The sequence below is a fragment of the Triplophysa rosa genome, linkage group LG22 (assembly GCF_024868665.1).
Source record: "Triplophysa rosa linkage group LG22, Trosa_1v2, whole genome shotgun sequence".
In the NCBI taxonomy this organism is placed as follows: domain Eukaryota; kingdom Metazoa; phylum Chordata; class Actinopteri; order Cypriniformes; family Nemacheilidae; genus Triplophysa; species Triplophysa rosa.
In genome coordinates, this window is record NC_079911.1 from 5382511 (window position 1) to 5404286 (window position 21776).

The window sequence follows — 21776 nt, forward strand, 5'->3', positions numbered from 1 at the left end:
GTTATCTTATTTTGGAACCACACTCTTCATATGTTTCTTAGAAAATAAAATCAAACTTTATATAAATATTTTTGTGCGAGTCTGTTTGTAAACAGTCCTTTGAAAATGTTACGGATAGGCATGGGCCGAATACCGTTTTTAAGGTATACCGAGGTTTGAAAGAGTCAATGTTTCAAAACCTCAAAAATGTTCTGTGATACCGTTTCTAAGATATGAGCTATGTTTACACAAAAATAAATAATTACGTAATGTTATGCAATATTTTATGTTTAGGCCTAATATATAGGCTATGAGAAATAAGAATATTATCATTTTAAGGCTTTATTTTTTACCTGACATATATGTTCTATGAAGAATGTCGGTTAAAAATAAAATGTATTTGTGTCCAGTTGTGTTGTTTGTATACGCAGACATTTGAAAATAACACATTTTAGTGTTACAATTACAAATTTTGCTAAAGGTTACCATACCGTGAAAGTCTCATACTGGCCCATGCCTAGTTACTCTTCTTTTTTCCTCAATTTCTTTATTTTTATTATACATGAATATTCGGTCTTTGAGAATATCTAAAATTGTTTTTTAAAACATTTTAATTTTACTCTGTTTAATTTACAACATATGCTCTCAGACAAATAGGGACACATTGCGGCAATGAGAATTTCAACAAAAGCAATACAAATACGTAAATAATTCATTTTTGTTAAAATTGTGCTTTTCTAACACAATTATTTTGTATAATATCTTTTTTTTTGTTCTACCGAATTATATGTTTCATAATAAAAAGATGACTGCCGTGATGTTTCTGTGGTTTTGTGAGAATGACCCGTATAATGTTGTTTCCTATAGGTTAAAGGCAATTCGCGTTTATGCATTATTTAAAATAGTGGTAATAATTTGGTATGTTGCATTTTGCACAATGTTGTGATCAAACATTTTTCTTTTTGTTGAGATATTAAGTTGCCAAATGTTAAATGGAATTTGATACAAACGGTATACTTACTGTAACATGCAGAATATTGACCACTTTTTAAATAATTTTGTCAAAAAGCGGATCACAGGAGAGATTGACTGACAGTGATAGATGGTGCATGATGAGAGATGGAAGTGGAGAGACAGCGAGAGTAACATACGGCTTTGGACATGCATTGGTTTATGTGAGGTCTGTGATGTGCAGACGTTTGTTTTTGCCATCAGGTTAAGCAGATGTGAGTTTGATTGATTAAAGTTTAATCTGCTGCTGAATGCCCCTCCGACCTTGTACTACCCACACACACACTTTACCTGAAAGGTAAATTAAAGAAGTCTGCCAAGGTGATCTTGAGAAGTTGTTGACACTGTATTACAGCATCTGTGCACATTTTTTTCCGAGCTATATACAGTTTGACTGGTTCTTCTATTAGAAAGAATACTTTTGCACATTAGAACCCTGATTTTCAGCATGGGATTTGCCCTTCAGAAGATGGAAGATATCGTTACTACACATTTAAAGAAGCTTCTTAATATGATGCATCCACTCGTTCAAATTCTGATGAATCTTTTCTGTCCGTCAGAGGTCCATCCGGTCGTTCGGGAACGATGACCGTCACGTCATGGCCAAGCACTCCACCATCTACCCCTCCTCTGAGGAGCTGGAAGCGGTACAGAGCCTCGTCTCCACAGTGGAGTGCGCCCTTAAACACGTATCTGATTTGTTGGACCACTCTCAAACCAGCCAATCAAATTCATCCAGCACGCAGGAGGAGGAGACTGAGACCAGCGCTGACGAATCGCCAGAAGGCAGCACAAAGTGAGTATTCCCGGTGCATGATGGGAAATATGTACGGATTTTTACAAAAAAGTTGTGTCGTTAATGTTATATGAAATGTTTTAGTGACCAAGATTGTGTGTGCGTTGATCGCGTTTCGTGTTATCGGTGTCTCAGCGAGGGCAGCAGCTGTAGTAACGGACCCACCGGTGGGGTGGTTTTATGTGGAGTGATGAGAATCGGTCTGGTGGCCAAAGGGCTCCTGATTAAAGGCGACATGGACCTGGAGCTGGTGCTCATGTGCCGAGAGAAACCCACCGAGACACTGCTGCGTACCGTCTGTGACAACCTGCCGCTGCAGATCGAGGTAACTGCACACCTGCCCACACGAGCTATGACAAATTGCACACAGTTTTGAAAGTTGTAACTGAGTGTGATGATTTAAAAGCACAGCATACCGTAGAATAACAGCAGATTTATCTGGGTTTTGTCTTCGCTGGATGCAAAAGCAATCATACAGTGTGAGGGCTGTATTCTGGGTCATGAATCAGTTTTATGAGCTGGTTCCTTTAATGAATCGCACAGTAATCGATGTGAATCAAAGTGACGAATGCTTCAGTGAAATAAATCAGATGGAGCTTTGAATAAATCTTGATTTCCAGCTGAAACAAGTCTGAAATGACTGTAATTATATACTCAAATGAAGCAACAGATTAACCACATTTGGACAAGTTGGATATTTTTCTTTGTAATTTGTTACCTACTGTCTTGTGTACTAAAACTGACGCACTGCGTTATGAGAATACTCCATTATAGTGTTTTTGAGTGTGATGGGGGTCACAATAATAATGCCAAAAGTACTGTAGCTGTCAAACGTTTAGTCACACTTGACAAAATTCTCTTGAGCTTAAAATCAAATACATTTCTTGCATTAGAAAACTAAAATATATATTTTTGAAATGGATTACTTGCACCAAGTGATTAAGTGAGGGATAATGTACTGGCAGCCGGTTGTTATCGCAGAAATAAGCCCCGTCAGTGTGATCAGGACCCGACGTGAAGCGTACGTGTACATTATCCCGCTTATTACACGGCTACTTGCCACATGAGAAAAAAACTGGACATGAAATGTGAATTAGAAATATTTTTGAGCTCATTTTTACAGAATGCAAGGAAAAGCAGTTTACTTACGGTTTTAAGGTACGAAACGACGTTCAAATGTCATAAACAGCCAATTTGGTTTAATCATTTGTAAATATAATGTCATATATGTTGTTAAAAGATATTTATATTTAAGTTGTCAAAAAAAAAGTCAAAATGATTTTTGAGAGGTTGTTATCTGGGAATAACGAACCTGCAAATGTCGCGACTGGCCAATCAGAATCAAGCATTCCAACGAGCCGTGTAATAATAAAAAAGTAATGAACACGAGTGTACGATGAGGATGACAACTTTAAAGATGTTAAAATGGATTGGATGCTTTTAGTCACAAGATAATTCGCTTAGTTACAATAGGCCCTTTTCACAATGACGTCACTTAACTTCCGCCTTCTCGTAAAGCAGTGTATCATAACATCCCTCTTGCAACAAACAAGAAGAAGAACTTCCGTTTGCCGTCGCACTGGAATTTGACAACATTGAAAAAAAACTGACAGAACACTTATTCAAGTACTTATCCTAGCACCTTCGCTAACACAAAAAGAAAACGAAACACTTACCTTCATAATCAAACAGGTACTGTTCAACGAAGAATTTGTATCCTTTATTCTAGTGTTGATGTTGTCGTAAGTGAAAATTGGTCTGCAAGACGTACATCATCTAGCCGTATTTGTGGCAGCTGTGCAAGGGACTTGGTAAACTCCATTCTGAGGCGCTAGCGGAAGTAACGATACACTGCTTCGCGGCAGAACGGAAGATGTGTGACGTCATGTGAAAAGGGCCTTGTAACAAGACTTCAAGGGAACAGGAAGGAAGAGGCTGGAATCAGGGTAGAGCTGACGACTACAAACTTTTATTACAAATAGTTTACACAAGCGCTGTACGCGCCTAAATCAAACACTCCCACTACCGTGGGTGAACAGTCTCTCTTGGCCAGAGCCTCTCGCTCAAAGTTCTCCGCTCACTCGCCCAGAGTCTCTCGCATCCAGCCGTCAGCTCCGGTCTCTCTCCCAGACTGTCGCTGCTTTTAAGCCTCTCCACGCCAGTTACTGGAATAAGGCACAGGTGTTCATTATTTGTGCGAGCGCCGCTCGTCTCCTCACTCTCTCTCCCGCTGCCTTGCCACAGGCCTATTGTGCTATTTTATGATTTTGATTAGTTTACTCTTATTCTAAAATGTGGGAAAAATCTAAAACAACGAGTCAATGTTTCCGAACTTTTGACTGGTAATGTTTATTGAGCATATATAACAATACAAGTATTTGGAATCAATACAGAATGATTCTTGGGTGAGCTTTTTTTAATAAAAATCAAAATTGCTCATATTTCTAGATTTGCATCAGTAACACTATTTGATAACATTTCATTTTGTGATTTGGCTTTACTGGTGGTTGAAATGAATGATGCTGAACATGGCTGCCTATGTGGTGCCTTTGTTCAAGTTCACTGACTAGAAGGAAAGATAATACTTTAACACATTTTAAAGATTTTTAATGACTGCTAAGGGGGTGTTTCAGAGGAAAATAATATAAAATCAAGCACCACAGCTTTTTACATTGCAAATGTAATGGGAATTCACACAGTCACAGATTTTGAAAAGAGTTCATTTATATGATATTTTAGGGTGTCTGAAATGTGCGATGAGAATTAGGGATGCAACAATGCAGTTAACCCACAGTTCAATACGAACCTCAGTTTTTCACCCACGGCTTTCGGTTCGCTTCTGATAGCTTGGCACATTAAAGTGTTTTTTCATTGTTCTATGTCACAGGAACAGTAAAAAGTCAAACCTATTTTACTGAAATTCTCTTTATTTAACTTATTTTATTATCTTTAAGCAAAAATCAACTTCTACAAATTCCTGGCTCACAGCAGTTTTTGGTTTACTGTTCATCAACATGCCAGTCAAATAAGCTTCTTGAAGAGGTTTTGCACATCAGTGCAGAGTATTTAAAATAACGTAATGCAAAACTTGCGATTTCTGCAATGGAAATAAACGTGCGGTGCGCGTAACAATGCAAACACCAACGCTCAATGGGAAAGGCCAAAGATAATATATTTACAAGGTGTGCCACTGCGATTTCAATAAATTGCTGCCTGGAAGCGCTCTTGCTATGATGTAAATAGCTGTCCGAAAGGCCGCCGAGTGGCATGACTTTCATTTCAAACGGACTTTGGCATGGTGCTGTTAGACGCTCTTTCTGCATGTGCTGGGTGAGAGCAACGCGAGCATGCTGCTTTCGTATGCAGTGTAAAAATACATTCTTGATGTGCCAAATTTGGAGATTATCACTTTAGTACAACGGGCATACAATAAAGTCAGACCGCGTCTGTTCGTCAGCATTATACTCAACAGCACATTGCTTCTCGTGTTGCAGTCTCGCTTCACCGCCCAACCACCGCTCGCTATTAGATACAGACAAACACGTACAGAGCCAGTTCAGAGTGAAATTGAGCCCACGAAATAAACGCAAAACCGCAATTCACTTACACGTATTGAACCGTGGAGGTCGTACCGAACGGTTCAATATTATATGGAGTATTGTGGCACCCCTAATGAGAATGCTGAAGCCTCTCAACAGAGGCTAACAACACCTCAGCCCTATAGTAATACATAAAACAATCCAATTAAACTATACACATCGCCAAAGACATTAGCAGTAATACTGTATCCTGATGCTACAGTATTTTTGTTAACCGGTAATGTGATTTTTGGATTAGAGCAGCAGTAGGAAATTGGACCCATTAGGGATGCAGTGTTTTTTTTCTATAAAACAAAATGAAGTAAATTTAATTTTGCAGGTTTCCTACCAAGAAATGTGCAACATCAAAACAAGACCCGATCTATTTATATTCAGCATGTGTAATTAATCTAGACCTGCCAGCTACCAGCTTCCCTAATTAGACACCCAGGACAGGCCGGGGGACAGGGGGTGCCCACCGATGACCCACGGTACTCTGAGACACACGCACACACACACATCCAGACAGAAATCCCATTAAAGCAAGAGTGTGTTACCAGCAGGTCGAGTCTCCGTATGATAGATCAGTTCTTAATGGAATGGCAGTCGACTGCTTTCTTTTTCTGCTGTGTCCTTATCTCTCTCTCTCTCGTTCATTCACTCTCTCTCAGTCTATCAGTCACAGCATTGTTACATCAGCGATCGAGCGATAGCAATTAGAGTTTGAGTTTCAAAGTCGATTCATTCCTTCGCCTCATCCGTCGGTGGATTGCAGGCTTGCCGCTATGCTGATGTGCTTAAACCATGAGATGCATGATATGTTCTGTTCATGGTCAACTAGCTGTCCATAGCTTTGTGAAAACTCATGATGTGACTGTTTGTGTGCTCTAAAAAAAAATGTGCTCCTTAAATTTGTCCTGTCACACACACACAGCATGAACACCGGGGTCATTTGATCTCTGGTTTACATGCAAGGAGCTGAGTGGATTGGAAATGTCCGGCTGGAATTAATCGAATGGATTACAGAGCTGGTTAACGCTTAGCTCCCCCACATCAAACCAGATTACATTAAACATGAAAGCAAGCCGTCTACATTCTCCACCACCTCATAATCTGGTTTATAAATGCATGTGACAATGTCCGCTCATTTGTACTCATTGCACCGTTGACAATGACTTTCAAATGTTAGATTCTGTTGCCTCTTTGCTTTTTATGGGAGATGTATTTTACACGATTTCTTTACACTTAAGTCCTTTTATTTGGTTACTCAAATTTTCTTTGGTCTTACTTGAATAAGAGCACGTACTGCTCCGGGGGTACGTGTGTTCACTACTCTCTGGATGGGTTAAATGCAGAGGTCACATCTCGTTGTCTTGTACCTTCGTACATGTGCAATGACAATAAAAATTGAATCTAAATCTAAAATCTAAATCTAATACTTGATATTGCAGTTTTGCACAAGACCTGTTCCTTCATTAAATGGGCATATTTTTTCACACTGTGCCTTTAAAGGTTCACAGCTCTCCCAGTTATGGTTTAAAACATATTACTGACTTGCCACCACAAAAGGAAACATCGTATTTATTTCAGTTAAATTTCATAAATGTACACGGAATAGAGAAAAACCGTAATACCATGTGTTTTAATAACATATACTGTCTTTTTTTTATTTATTTTTCTAATATTACTAATATTGTTATTTATAATGCATGTAACGTTGCTTTGCAACCATGAAAATGGTAAAAAGTGACATAAATACATTTTAATTGAATTGAAAAAATGGGCAAAATGTGTTTTTTTTTGTTATACAATAAACACACACAGTGACATGGGGCTGCCATTTCTAAATATACATAATTCAGGGATGTGATTTTTCCATATAAATAAGGATTTACGTATTTTTTGACCTTGCTGGGATCACCCAGCAGTTCAAGCAACATGTTTATTGATGTAATGCACTTCATTGCTAATTTACTTCGTGTGTTTTTTTATTTTTAAAAATAAACCATTAAAAAAAACTATCGGTAATTTATCGTTATCAGTAGGTACTGACCACCTTAGTTATCGTTATCGGCAAAATCCAATATCGGTTGACCTCTAATCTTTATGTATCCAGAGAGTGGATACTTTCAAAAAAGCGCGTGGTTTAATTTTTAATTAAGTGGGGAATTGAGCAGTGTTTTGTAACGTATACATAAAATCCAGAGTCTGGAAGTTGAGACGTCTATATGATATGCTTAACATTATCTAGTATATTAAGAGACTAAAATAGGCAAATCCGTGATTTAATGGCTTAAAACTATACAAATGGCTGATCTAGTCACTGTCTAATTTAAACACGTTGAAGTCTCTACTGAATGCATACTTTTAAATGAACAAAAACTGCAACATAAAGTGTTTGCAATTGCAAATACCTTTTATTACATGCGGATTAATGCGGACAAATGCTGTCTGAATGACGTAGATGCGCCATCTAGTTGCTGTGTATGGAAGTCTCTTGAGGCCATAGTATGTTTTACTTTTTGTGTTCAATTATTGTTTGATGAATTATTGCTGATTACGATAAAATTAAAAGTAGGCCTAATATTAGCTACTCAAGGGGTGCCATTTGTTAATACCATCTTATTTGTCTTATTGGCATAAGATATTTACACAAAGCATCAATCTGTTTTATTCAGTATTGTTTAGTTGACTGTCAGAATTGGGTAATTATAATAGTTTGTTTTTGTGTTGCTAAGTGAAAAAGATCTATTTTTGGCAAACTAAACCAAAAACCTGTTTTTAATCATGTAACATTTAATTAGTAACATTAAAGACTACTTTTGGGGGGGATTGGGGTTGGTCGAGGGTGCGTGCAGTCTTCCTTCTTTTTTGTTCTGGTCTGATCACATGCCTGATAATTACTATAATGCATATTTATGAATGTATATTTTGAATTTGCCATGATTATATTATAATAAAAGTGTAGTTTTTGTATACTCAAATATACAAATATACTAAACTGGGGTTAAACTGTGTAAATTAAACAGTAATAAAGTCATAGTCAATTTTTGTAAGGGCAGTGACCAGTGGATTTTCTGTTTTAATTTATATTAATAATGGTTTCAGCGGCAACGCAACTTCTGGTAGACCTCCGCAAATCAAAAGCTAGTGTAATACAATTTTAATTATTATGTTATAACCAAGCGCAGACCTGAAACTAACTTAGGGCCAGCGTGTGCGTCCGATGACATCGTCTATACATAAATGCATTTTTACGATACTTTGTGAACGGTTTTTAACATTTTGATCTTTGACCCCCAACAGAAATTGACAGAGGAGAAATACGAGGTACAGAGCTGCATCCCTGAGGCGGCCATCTTAGTGTGCACGGCGACAGAACCCAAATTCACGCTGAAGGTGACACTCACCTCCCCAAAGATGAGAGATGATGAAGAGACGGATGAACAAGGTTTGTGCTTGTGCGTGTGTGAGCCGGGAATGTGGACACAATTTTGAGCAATTCTTTATTTGGCGTGAGAAGTTTTCGTAAAGAAATACTGTAGTTCTTATAGGTTAATTCACTCTCATGGTAAGTTACTTTCTTCTATAAAGCAAAAATACTGTACAGTACTATAGAAAAAGGTGAAATGAAGGGGATACAGCAAATAATATGCAACAAATCGACCTTTTGGGTGCTTTATGATCTAAACTAGAGGTGAGAGAGTGAGATGGATGTGTTGTGTGCAAATATTTAATTACAATATATTGTAGTATGTAGATGGTTTCAAATTGACGACATTAATAAACGTTACTGCGCATGCGTGCGTTCGTGGGCTGCAGTTAACCTGCCTGTAGATTATTTCTGATAACAAGCAAATGAAACCGAGAAGAAGCGTTACTTGGCTAAACTCGTCTCTCGAATATTTTGAATTTGGACTGCGATACCAAGCTCAACCACTAGATGTCAATGTACCATACGGTGTCTTTAAATTCTACAGGACAAATCGGTTATTTAATGCAATTAATATACTCAACTCAATTCCACTCAACTTTATTTATATAGCGCTTTTTACAATTTTCATTGTTACAAAGCAGCTGTACATGAGACATATACAATATATATAAATAATTTTAATATACAATAAAATAATAATGTAAATTAATATTAACATAAATTAAATATAAATAGTTATATTATTAGACACTAGCCAAACACAGACTGGAAGTTAACCGCAGTCCCAGCGCGCATGTCCGATGAAACTCTATATAGCGGGCGCTGAAATAGAGATGGGGGTTTGTGAGGGTGGACAGAAATAAAAAAGAAAACTCCTTCAAATATGAACCCGCATTTACTCTTATATTTGATGAATAAAACTAAATATACAGTTGACAACAATGTAGAATGGGATTTTTATGTGCTTGCTTAACTAGCTTGTGATAAAATAAGTAATATTATTACTAATATTTGTTTGAACTTATTTTTGCCACCCGCACACTAGATCAGCAGAAAATAAGCCATTTTAGAGACTAAGAGCTTTATTAAATGTGAATGAGTGAGGCCTCCTTTTTTCTTTGATAATCAGCATTGATTTATTATACACAATATGAATTTGAAATATGAAAATATAATATGATATATATATAATAATAATGATACATTTATATAGTGATATATAAAGTGAAATACGTTTCGTAAAATGCGCGCACTGCAAATAAACTCTCCTTATTGAAAAAAAAAACATATCCTAAGCAATAAGAGCAGCCCAATGCATTATGGGTGGGTTTCTGGCAGGGGTGGCAGGTGTGCGCAAGAGCCATTAGTCTTTCTGTTTTGTTTTCTTCCTTTCATCTGTCAGTTAACTCACCCCCTGTCCTCAAGTCTCTCTCTCCCTGTCTGTCTTTTTATGTCCTGACATCCATCTGAATGCTTTGCGCAGTCTAATTGGTCTTACGGTTTGTTTTGCTGATGCATAGGCACTTTAACTCCAAGCAAAAATGAGTAAAGTCAGGGTGGGCTTGAAGTTTTTGGTGCCGTGACCCGTGATCTGTTGTGGCCAGAAACATCTGCACTGTACCTTTAAATGTGCAACAATTACATCTGCAGCGATGCAGAACACTGTTTTTTTTCCCGTTCTCTCTCTCTTTTGAATGGAGTATGTTTAGGTCCTTCATTTTCTCTCACACACACTCTTTTCCTGCTTTGCTCATTTTCTCGTTCATTTACTCGCACGCCCTCTTTCATGTGCAGTGTTAGAAAGGTGGTTGTGGGGGTGGAAAATGAAAGAATGTATCCGGCTCGAGGAATCGATAGTTGTAGCAGCGCACACCTCATCCATCTAACAGACGTGTCAGATGTGAACGCTGCCCCTGAAGTGAGGGATGAGAGTGAGAGAGAGATAAGGATGGATAGGTTGTAGATCGTGACAGTAGAACCTCGTATTTCCCGGCCGGGTCAAGGGCCCTGTCCAGTTGAGAAACGGCTCAATCTCAGGACTCATAAACACACACATATAACACTGTGAATTTATTGAGTGAATGTCTAGAAAACCTGTCAGCAATGTCCAGGTCATATTTCAGTCTAAAATCAGAAGAGAAGGAAGTAATACAATATTTATAAACATAATAAATGAAAGAAACGACAATATGATCATGATAGCACATTGCTGTATACACACCAAAATGTAATATACTATGCTGAAAGTTATATAAAAACTGTAGGCAAAAATGCCTGTACATGTTTTTAGTAGATCTGTTTATGTGTGAGTTTCATGATTAGATTGTAAATGCACTAAACCATTTGTCTTCTTTTAATTCTTAATTCATTTCGATTTGTGATAAACGATAGGTTAATGTTTGTTTTTGCTGTATGCGTGTGTGTTAGTGATTCGAAGGTGGGGTAACTGTGACGGATCTTCTACGCATAATCAAACAAACTCCTCAAAATTTGCGGCAACTTGCTAAATTGTCATCACATCACGCATTCCGTCAAAACCTGCTCAAACAGTCAAGCAGAGATGCTATAGAAGGGAGATAGATTTGCTAACAACATCCATTGCAATCTATTAAAAAAAACTAGCCTCTGGTCTCCTTTCCTTCGTTCCGCTGAAGGTGTTAGCATTAGCCATTACGTTTTTTTAGCCGTTAGCCGTATTTGCCAATTCAACTAGTATTTTTAACTTTTTCGGTAAAACCCCCTCCCCCCGCAATTTTTATCGCACAATTTGAATAAAGCCGCTGCAAAATTATGCATTTTTGGCTGCAGAAATCACAAAAATCTCTGTGAAATCCTGTGGGGACTGATTAATATCCTGTAAAACCAAACACTTTTTTCTGAATTTACCCTGGGGAAGTGTTTATATTTGTTTATCTGCACTGGGACACAATGTAAACATGAGCATTTCTACAAAAAAAACCTTTCATTTAATGAAAATGATGGAAAGAAGCGCAGAGAATCTGCAGAATGAGCGTTGTGTGTTATTTGGGTGGGAGATACGAAGAGCAATATTCTGAAAAGGGTTTGGTGTGAGTGATTTCTTCTCTTGTGACTGGTCTATAACAATACCCACAGCATGTTTTCATTATTCCAGTGTCAAAAGCACAAACTGGCACTGATTCGCTCTGGGTGTTAGCATGTACAGCCACTTTTAATGTTAACACGGCGTCACAACCGGGCAGAACACTTTATTTCTCAGCATCATCTTTTTTCGATTCTAAATGTAATTATTTTGACCTCTCACAAAATGACCCTCAACTCGAGATGCTTAAAAAATGTGTACACGTATTATGTAACAAAATATTAGTGGCATTTATTTTCAATAAAAATGGCACAGACACGCATTTAGAAAGTGTTTAATATTTTGTTCCAATTCTGCACACAAAATATTTAGCACATTTAGTGTTCCCGTTGTCAACTTTTAGTGGAACATATGGGTGTAACGATGTATTCGTACTAAACTGTTTCAGTACAGGACGTCTTTGTGCCGAATAGGGATGTAACAATATTATCGATATCGTGTTATCGCAATAGCAAAATTGTCTCAATATTGTCGTGGTCACATGACTGTGTGAAATGATAGGTCTTCCGGGCCTAACGTAGAAAATGATAGAAAAAATGATAGATGTTAGCTTTGGCAAGGTCCATCTGGTGCAAATATTTTATTTTATAAAAGATATTTTTGTGTCATTTGACCCATCTCGAAGCAACAGTTATGATAGAGGATAAAGGAATTATGGCACATTTCCAAGTCAACATTTGTCATTTTAATCATTGCAAATAATATCGTGACGTGGACTTAAACAAAGGGATTATCGTACAGTGAGATTTTGATATTGTTACATCCCTAGTACCGAATGCAATCTTTAATGGTAAACAGTGGGCTTGTTTTAAGTGCTGAAACTCAAAGGTGTTTACGACGACTCGTCAAAATAAAAGTCTGGTTAACTTGAACAAATTATGACATGAATCACATGAAAAAGAACTACAGTATACTGCATTATTTACTTTGGTAAATAGTAAAATTTCCTATTTTCACAGATTTTCCCCATAACGTTGCTGTCCTTCTGAAACCGCATGTGTCCAAATTTGCTGTTTTTCAGGAAACAGAAAAAACACTGTACTTTCTCCAGATAAACTATTTATAAATGCATATAAATAACAAATCTTTAAACAAGTAAATACCTAAATAATTAGGTTCTTGTTAAACTAATTCTTATCCACGTTTTAATGTCAAGCTGTCATGTGTGAATTAAAGTCTTATAACTTGAATTAAAGTTTTTCACCTCATTTTGGCGCACCGAAAGTGGCAATGTTACAGAGTTTGACTGGTAGATCTTGCCTTTCATCAAGTCCAAGTCGGGGATCTTGGGCTCAAAAAGGTTGGTGACCACTGTTCTAAATTATTACAGACTGTGTTGTCACAGTTGACAAGCACTTTATAATACTTTATACAGGTTAGATAATTGCCAAACCCAGTAACAAACTTAAAAGGGTACTAAAATAAAAATCACAAAATATTGAAATACAAGGTTTCAGAAAGACTGTATTACCTAGGTATTTTACCATGGTTTATGAATAAATACTACAGTATACTAAAGTTTTTTTTTATGTGGGCAAATTAAATATTACTGTTGTATAGTAACTGTTGTATCCCTATCTTATACATTTTTTTATTTACAATTTTTTACCACATTTTATATTTTAATTTAATTAAAAATTATACAATTTATTGAAGAACTTCTGTGTTTTATTCTATTTTATGTATGTTTTATTTAAGCAGACATTTTATTGAAATTTGATGTAAAAAATGTATGAAACAACTGTTAATGTTCAATGCTAAGGACAAACAATTTCATGTTTTGCATTTCTTTCAAACTGTGAATTTTGTGTACCGTTACACCCCTAGAACATACACATGTGCTAAGGCATCTGTGTTTAACTTAAAAAAAAGCACTGTTGTGGGAAAAGTTTTAAAAGTTTTATCACTTGACATTCATTTCATGCTGCCCGGTTAGGACGCTGTGTAACACCCATTAAAGCCTCGTTCAGCCGTTTTCTGGTGTTTCCAACGCTTTACGCATGCTAACACCTTTAGCGAATCCCTCCTCCAGTTTCCAGCCAGCCAAAGAGATGCGTTGAGCTTCCATCTCTTCTGGATGACCTGGATCACCGAAGCCGATCGGCATCTTCCTTCTTCCCGCCCCCTAATCAGCCCCGCCCCCTCGACCCCCACCAAACTCATCACGTGTACGTGTGTGTGAGTGTGCTTGTCTACGCGTGTGTGATTTGATTTCCTGTCCCGTTCTTCTCACCGATAGAGAGCGTTGAGTCGAGCGAGCCGGCGGACCTGTTGGATACACAGAGGTGCCTGGTGGCGTTGGCCTCTCTGCGACATGCCAAATGGTTCCAGGTTGGCGCTCACTTTTTTATTGTTATTGTAGCCTTATGAACAAAAACATATGCCATATTCCTTGATTTCCTCCAGCTGTCCAAATGCTCGACACCTCATCACGAACTTTAAGTATCGTAAGGCTACAAAAGCAATTTGGTACAATTTTTTTGTTTTCTTTTGCTTGTTTTTCTTTTTTTTTCCTCCATAACCTGCTTGTCACCATGAAGAATTTGTCTAGTGCTTTCCTGGACTGAATCTTCCCTTCTCCCATCCCACCTAACATAAGCCCTGCCCCATTCCCACTGTCATCACAAAACACGGAGCACAGTCGAACCACAACACACACATAAAGCAGAATCAAGATCTAAAGATTTTATTGGTTTAAGGTGGGTTTGATGGTTGCTTTTGGTTTATTGGGCGATTCCCTCTGGTTTCCTCAGGCTAGAGTTAACGGCTTAAAATCGTGCGTGATTGTCCTGCGAATACTGAGAGACATGTGCAATAGAGTCCCGGCGTGGGAACCTCTGAAAGGATGGGTGAGTATCTGATGGACCTTCTGTACGAATGCCACAAATCTAAACATGAAAATGCATGTAAGACCATGTAATAACATGTGTATTAACATGTAATAAGCATGTTATAGCACTCTATGTATTACACATTGTTTTCTTGTCTAAAATCCTTCAATAAACATGTTCTCATGTTTAAACTTAAAAAAAAAAAATTCTTAACCTAGTTTTGTACAGTGTTTGTGGAACTGTTTTGTATTGTGCTGTATTAACAGTCATTGTTTGTAAATCTTTTATCTCTGTGGCCCCTTGACACATCTCTTACATCTCAATAGATGCATAATAAATCGCTCTCTGATCGTGATCGGCTCTTTTGTCCTCAGCCTTTGGAGTTAATATGTGAAAAGGCCATCGCCACGTGTAACAGGCCTCTGGGGGCAGGTGAGGCTCTGCGCCGGGTCATGGAGTGTCTCGCCTCGGGCATTCTGCTTCCAGGTATGTATAAGTATCAAAAACTCACAGTAATAAAACACAGTTTTTAGTTCTGAAGAGGAATTTTACGTCCTTCAGGCAGTGAGTAATTCCATTTTGAAGAGAGCATTTTAATGGGGGCTTTATTATGAAGTTCATTTTATCATTAAGCTTAATTGTTAACTTTAATGCTTATACTTTTTCAAATAAAAAAATGTGTGTATAAAACCTATTTAGAAGTTTTGTGTAGAGACAGTTGAGCAGTTACTATCAGATCTAGTTCCTGTGGCCCAGAGGAATAATACCAACTCATTTGTCTCCTCCATTCCTCTGTGGTATTATTCTCTTTTCATTTTCATCATTTCTATGTTTAAATCGCATATATATTGTAACTACTCTAATAGCTAAATGTGTTTATTAGAAATTAATGTCCTAATATTTGTGCATTACACCATTTAGTGTGTGTCTATTTATAGAGTCATTTACAGGAATAATTGACCCACAGATGACATTCTGTCATTTACTTGCTCTCATGTGTTACAAGCTCATATGATATTCTTCTGTGGAACAGGACAGAAGAATTTAAATAGATATTAAATAGTCCCCGTTTATTGTAATCCTATTTAATATCAGGAATACGTGAAAATATGTTTGTTTGTTTTTTAAATGGTACCAAACTGGCTGTATTCATTTTATTATATTTCTGTTAGACCACAGTACATACATATTTTGTCTGATGAAGAGCGGATGTCCTTCATTCTCTTATACATAGGTGGACCTGGTCTGCATGATCCTTGTGAGAAGGAACCATTGGACACACTCTCGGCCATGACAGATGAGGAGTCAGAGGCCATCACATACAACGCTCAGGTGTGTACAGGAATGTGTGTCAGTGCATGTGATCTACAGTTTAAGATTTGGCACATTACTTGCCAGATGGCTGGTTACTTTACAGGGGTTATGCGAAACTGTATATTTTTTTAAATCAACTAGTCAACGATTAGTGAAAAGTTTGGTTATAAGGACTCTATATTAATTGTTATTTACTTTCATTCAAAAGCATCTAGACGGAGTGCAGTGTGATGAAACAAGGCACACTTTTCTAGTCTATTGCACCATACAAACTATCTAAAAAGACAAAGCACAGTGGATTGATTAAAGAACAACTGCTAAAAATATCTAAACTACAAAAATGCAAAATTAAAAGCTAGTCAAGCTCAACAGTAGTCTAAAGTAGTGTCGTCACGACACAATGACAACAATACCCACGATAAGTATTTCGATACCAATGCTGAATTGATACCAGGAAAGTAAACTGAAATAATCTACATAAATACTAGCTAAGACCTTAAAACATGGTTAAATTCATGAACATTACATAATGCATTAGCTGACAAGAATTTACAATAAACAATATCTTTTTACAGCATTTATCAATATTTGGTAGTTACTTAAAGGGGTCATATGGTGCGATTACGTGTTTTTCTGTGTCTTTGGTGTGTTATAAGTTGCCCATGCATGTATTAGACACGTATGTAACAAGAGTAATACAGAACAGGAAGGAAGAGGCTGGAATCAGGGATGACTACTGCTGGTAAGTAAAGCTTTTATTCTTCAACACAAAAAAATCACAGTTGCGCCTCTCGCGCTACCCTTAACTGTCCTTTTCACAGACTCGCAAACTCAGTCCTTTCTGTCTCGTTTCGGGTTCTTGCTCACTCTCCTCGTCGGCATCTACCAGCAGTAGTCCCGGTCTCTCTCCTCCATCGTCTCTGCCTCACTGGCTTTTATGCCTCCCCATGCCACTTGCTGGAATGAGACACAGGTGTTCGTGATTTTCGTCTGCCACCCTCAATCACCGCTCGTCTCCTCACTCTCTCTCCCGCTGCAGACTTCACTAAACCACGCCCCTTCTGCCACAACGTAAAATTGCAAAAATGAAAGTGGCGGAACAAAAGATGCATTCTATCTAAAAGCGAATGCTCACCTAGACCTGCCTGAAACGCTTCATGTAACCACACCCCCACAAATTTACGTCAGTTGGTGGTCTGATTTGACTAAGACCGCCCCAAATGTATACGCGAGTAAGGTGGGTGTCACTGTCAGTACAATTGCTCTGGAACCTGATGTTCCAAATATGGTAAGAAGCGTTACATTTCCGTCACACGCTTGCAGTATTCGACCAATCACTACGCATTTGTTAACTGGCCAATCATAGCACACCTCGCTTTTCAGAGCGATGAGTTTAGTAAAAAAATTGTGCATTTCAGAGAGGCGGGGCAAAGAGGAGATACAAACATGCACGGTATGTGGAAAATACAGCGTTTTTGAGCCTTAAATCATGTATACACATTACATTACATTTAAAACAAATGTTAATATTCGTTTTAGCCGTGTCATATGACCCCTTTAATACAAATCCAGATGTTTATACATATTAGTTCATTGAGAAATGTTAACAAATCCAACTGTTAATATTTAAAATGGATTACAATATTTAATAAATAGGCCATTGAAATGAACCATTAAGATGAATAAATGCTGTAGAAGTATTGTCCGTTATTAGGTCATGTTAGCTAATAATGTTAAGAAATATAATGTTTTTTATCTTTGTTTCAATAGTCCACATTCTACTAACTATAAGCACTTTTCCACCATCGCGCCAAATGGTTCTCGTTGCTTAATCGTTTCACTCCGTGCCGATCCATGCTAGCTGGTACGTAAATGGTTTCATTTTCCACCGAAGGGCCGATAACGGAAATCTTTAGAATGTAAACGCAAATATGTCACGCGCTGCCTTGGTAACACAAGAGCAAGAGACTGAGCTGTAACGTCTCTGCATGCATTCTATTAGCACGATTCGGCACGGTTGTCAAACTCTGTTGAACTAATTCCTAGCTGAGAACAGTTTGTAATCGTGTGTTGACGAACCAGGCTCATGTAGAAACACAAATGTAGCCGTTTCAGACCGTGGTGGAAATGCGTGGAAAAGCGCTCTATAAGGAACTTTGCAACTATACAGGGTACTATGCAGGGTTTGGGTTGGGAGAATAAGTTGACATGTAGTTGTAAAGTTACTGTACTCACAGTCTTCTTAGCAGATATTATACAGTCTCCAAATGCTCCAAAGTTACTGCAGAGCTACTTGTAGTTTGTCTAAAATGTTACCCATTGACCCTCATGTGGGATACAGTCACAGAGTGGTAAAGTGTTTGTCTCGAATTTGAGAGGAACAGCTAACCCTATTGACAAAACTATACATTTTCATTAAAATTAATGCAAAATGCGATTTCACAGCCGGTATATTTATGGACTGTAAATTTCTCAGTTCACCTGCCATTAGAAGGTGTGGAAAAAGGTTATTTTGTACTTTGTTTAGCGGCTGTGTGTGAGGGTGAGAATGACAGGGAGATGATGAGAGAAGTGTGTTGGAAGCCCTGCTGCTCTCTGAGGCACTTATCTCATCTGTGCTCTGCAGATTACTGCCATGTCGTACACACACACACACACTCAACTCAACTTTATTTATATAGCGCTTTTTACAATTTCCATTGTTACAATGCAGCTGTACATTCAATTCAATTCAATTCAATTTTATTTATATAGCGCTTTTCACAATGTGCATTGTTCCAAAGCAGCTTTACAGGAGCAAATAAGAAAAACACAGAAAGGTAAAACACAGCACAGTGCATGGTGTTTATAGACCAAGCAAGATCATTATAATAAATAATATCTAATAAATAAATAGACATCATACTACCACGGATGCGCACACACGCACACACGCACACACACACACACACACAACACACGCTTTGGTTGACTATCCCGTGGGACAGTCCATAGGCGTAATGTTTTTTAATGTACAAACTGTATAATTCTATCCCCTATCCCTAACCCTATCCCTAAACCTAAAGATCATAGAACACTTTTTGCATTTTTAGATTTGTAAAAAATATTGTTCTGTACAATTTATAAGCTTTTTTGCCCGTGGGGACCTCAATTTTGGTCCCCACGGTGACACGAGTCCCCATGTGTTGGTGTGTATTCAGGTTTAGGTCCCCACCGGGATATACAAACATGAACACACACGCACACACAGTGAAAGCACACATTTAAGATGAAGGAAAGACAAACACAGGTCAAATATTAAACAGACTATAAATTCCTATATGCAATATTAATTCAGTAAAAATTCTAATTCTAAAGCAGCCCCCCGGCCAGGCAAATACGCACACACACACACACACACACGGGTTTTATCTGTGATTCTGGCATACACACACACTACAGCTCATGTAGAAGAGAGAGATATCTCATAGCTTTATAATGAGATTTTCACTCTGAGGATCCATTATTTACAGCCATTGTAGCAAATTTGATTGTAATGCTTAGAACCGATTGTTTTTTTGTTAAAGAATCAAGTAATAAGAATACAGCATTTTAGCCGATAACTTTTAAATCAGAGAAGCTGACAAAAGTCTTAAAATCTTTCATGCTCGCAAATCTAGTCTGTCTAGTGTAATGAAAATGTAAGTGAAATTTAATGTCCTAATAAAAAACCATCAGTATTCATACGGTTGCTTAATTTTATAACCCTAGGAATAACACTGCAGATGTCATGATATAACACAATCATAACGCACACAAATCCTTAAAGAGCTCCTTCATGATTGGCTCTCTAATGAGTGTGGGAAAACCATGCAGCCATAGATCTCACTCCTGCCCCGGGACCGTGTGTGTGTGTGTGTGTGTGTGTGTGTGTGTGTGTGTGTGTGTGTGTGTGCGTGTGTGCGCGCGTGTACGTGCGTGCGTGTGTGTGTGTGAGCTGCATCTCTGACTAGATTCTGTAGTGCTTTATCTTTGAATACTCATGCATTTCAGAACAGAATCACAATGTGTTTGGCAGCAGATCGTATGAAGAGCACACATGACTATGAAACCTAGGAAGATGTCTTGGAACATATTGTTGCTTCATTCTAAAAAGAAACAAAACGATATTAAATGTGAACCAAAATACATTTGCAGCATATCAGGGTTTTTCCTGGCTCAAAATGAGGTGGAGGTGGTGCCATCCTTATCTTGTACACACGCATAGGCGTACCGTACCTTTAAGTGGCTAAACCAAAGTGACTTTGAGTTTGACATATTAAAAGTTCTAATAAAATTATATAAAAATGACAATTATTAAGTTATATAAAACATTACTTTTATTCAACCAAACAGAAATGTTTTTTAATCAAATAAAGCATTTTTATAATTTTCAACTAACTTTTTAGCCTACAATAGCTAACTGAATTAACCAATCTTTCTAAATGAGCAAAGCTCTTTCACATCTTGCATTCTCTGTGGTTCACTTTAAATTATTCAATGATCTCTTATATTCGCTAGTGACTGAAAAGTTCAATAGTTTAAATGAATCTGTTCAAATGAGTCATTCATGTGTGAGTCGTTCTAAACGCAATGTGCGTTCATACTGGCGAACTCGCTGTGTACAGTATGCGCTGATTCAACGATCCAACTGCACAGCTAAAGACATTACAATGATGTAGTCATGTTAATCTAATAAATTTCAAGAAATTAAACGTACTTGGATGCAAAACAAACAGCCGTGAAACAGGCTGGCTCTTGTTCTGCAGCTCTTTTTAGCGCCTCAGTGTGCTGATAACGAAACAGCGCCTCTGTGGCGTAATGTTGCAACTGCAGTTACAAATGACAGTCTGTTAAATGCACGCAGCATTTCTTGTGAAGACTCGCAACATAGTTTTGGCGATAGCCTGAGGTGGCACGACATTAGATGGAGGCGGCCGCCTCCAATTTCTCTATGCAGGAAAAACCCTGCATATTAAAAACATGTATTATGGCTTTGTTAGCGGGTAAGTGATAAATTGAACCAATTTTACGAGGGGTTTTGTAAAATGGAATCCTTTTCTGGAAATACTTTAGGGGTCTCCTAACGGGGCTATAACTAAAGCAAACAGCTTTGCTAATAAATGTTGACATGAGCTGTGGGTTAGTTTGTTCGAGCATGAATTATTTGTGAGGCAATCTGTGCACTCTAATTCTTCTGGATGTGGTGATTCATTCAAGCGTCCCGTCTAATGTTTCCCACCTACAGATATAAGCACGCCTGATGCCAGGCCGTCTATATTAGACCTAGTCAAGTATCGCTTCATCAGGAAAAATAAATAAAGCACTGCGTGTGCGTTTCCTCAGGGTCTCAAGTTTTGAGACTCTTTTTTCAATATTAGATCATACACTTTGCAGATGTTGTTTTTATTTTTATGTATTTTTACAGTGCTCTTTAAAAACAAATTGATAAACTCGCATCAACTCTTATTTGTGTGTTTGTGTTGCAGAATGCATTACGGCTGATGGCTTTTGGGCAGATCTATAAAGTCTTAGAAATGGATCCACTACCTTCAAGTAAACCCTCACAGAAGTTCCCCTGGTCAGACAAAGATGGTGAGCACGCGTTGGTAGTTAACCAAAATGTGACGGTGCACAAAAATGACACACGTCACCTTTACGTTTTATATAAATAACATTGATATGATTTGAC

General features: G+C 37.8%; 1 protein-coding gene across 6 annotated transcripts in view; it reads left to right on the forward strand.

Annotated features, from left to right (window-relative positions):
• The window catches only part of strbp (spermatid perinuclear RNA binding protein), a 117344-nt gene that overhangs the window by 69882 nt on the left and 25686 nt on the right, over window positions 1-21776 (forward strand). For all 6 annotated transcript variants that reach the window (XM_057320599.1, XM_057320602.1, XM_057320603.1 and 3 more), the window contains exons 4-11: window positions 1551-1786; window positions 1922-2111; window positions 8671-8815; window positions 14161-14252; window positions 14675-14770; window positions 15127-15238; window positions 15987-16084; window positions 21574-21679. In XM_057320599.1, the coding sequence (XP_057176582.1) occupies window positions 1551-1786; window positions 1922-2111; window positions 8671-8815; window positions 14161-14252; window positions 14675-14770; window positions 15127-15238; window positions 15987-16084; window positions 21574-21679 (1075 nt within the window). The remainder of the gene's footprint in view (window positions 1-1550; window positions 1787-1921; window positions 2112-8670; window positions 8816-14160; window positions 14253-14674; window positions 14771-15126; window positions 15239-15986; window positions 16085-21573; window positions 21680-21776) is intronic.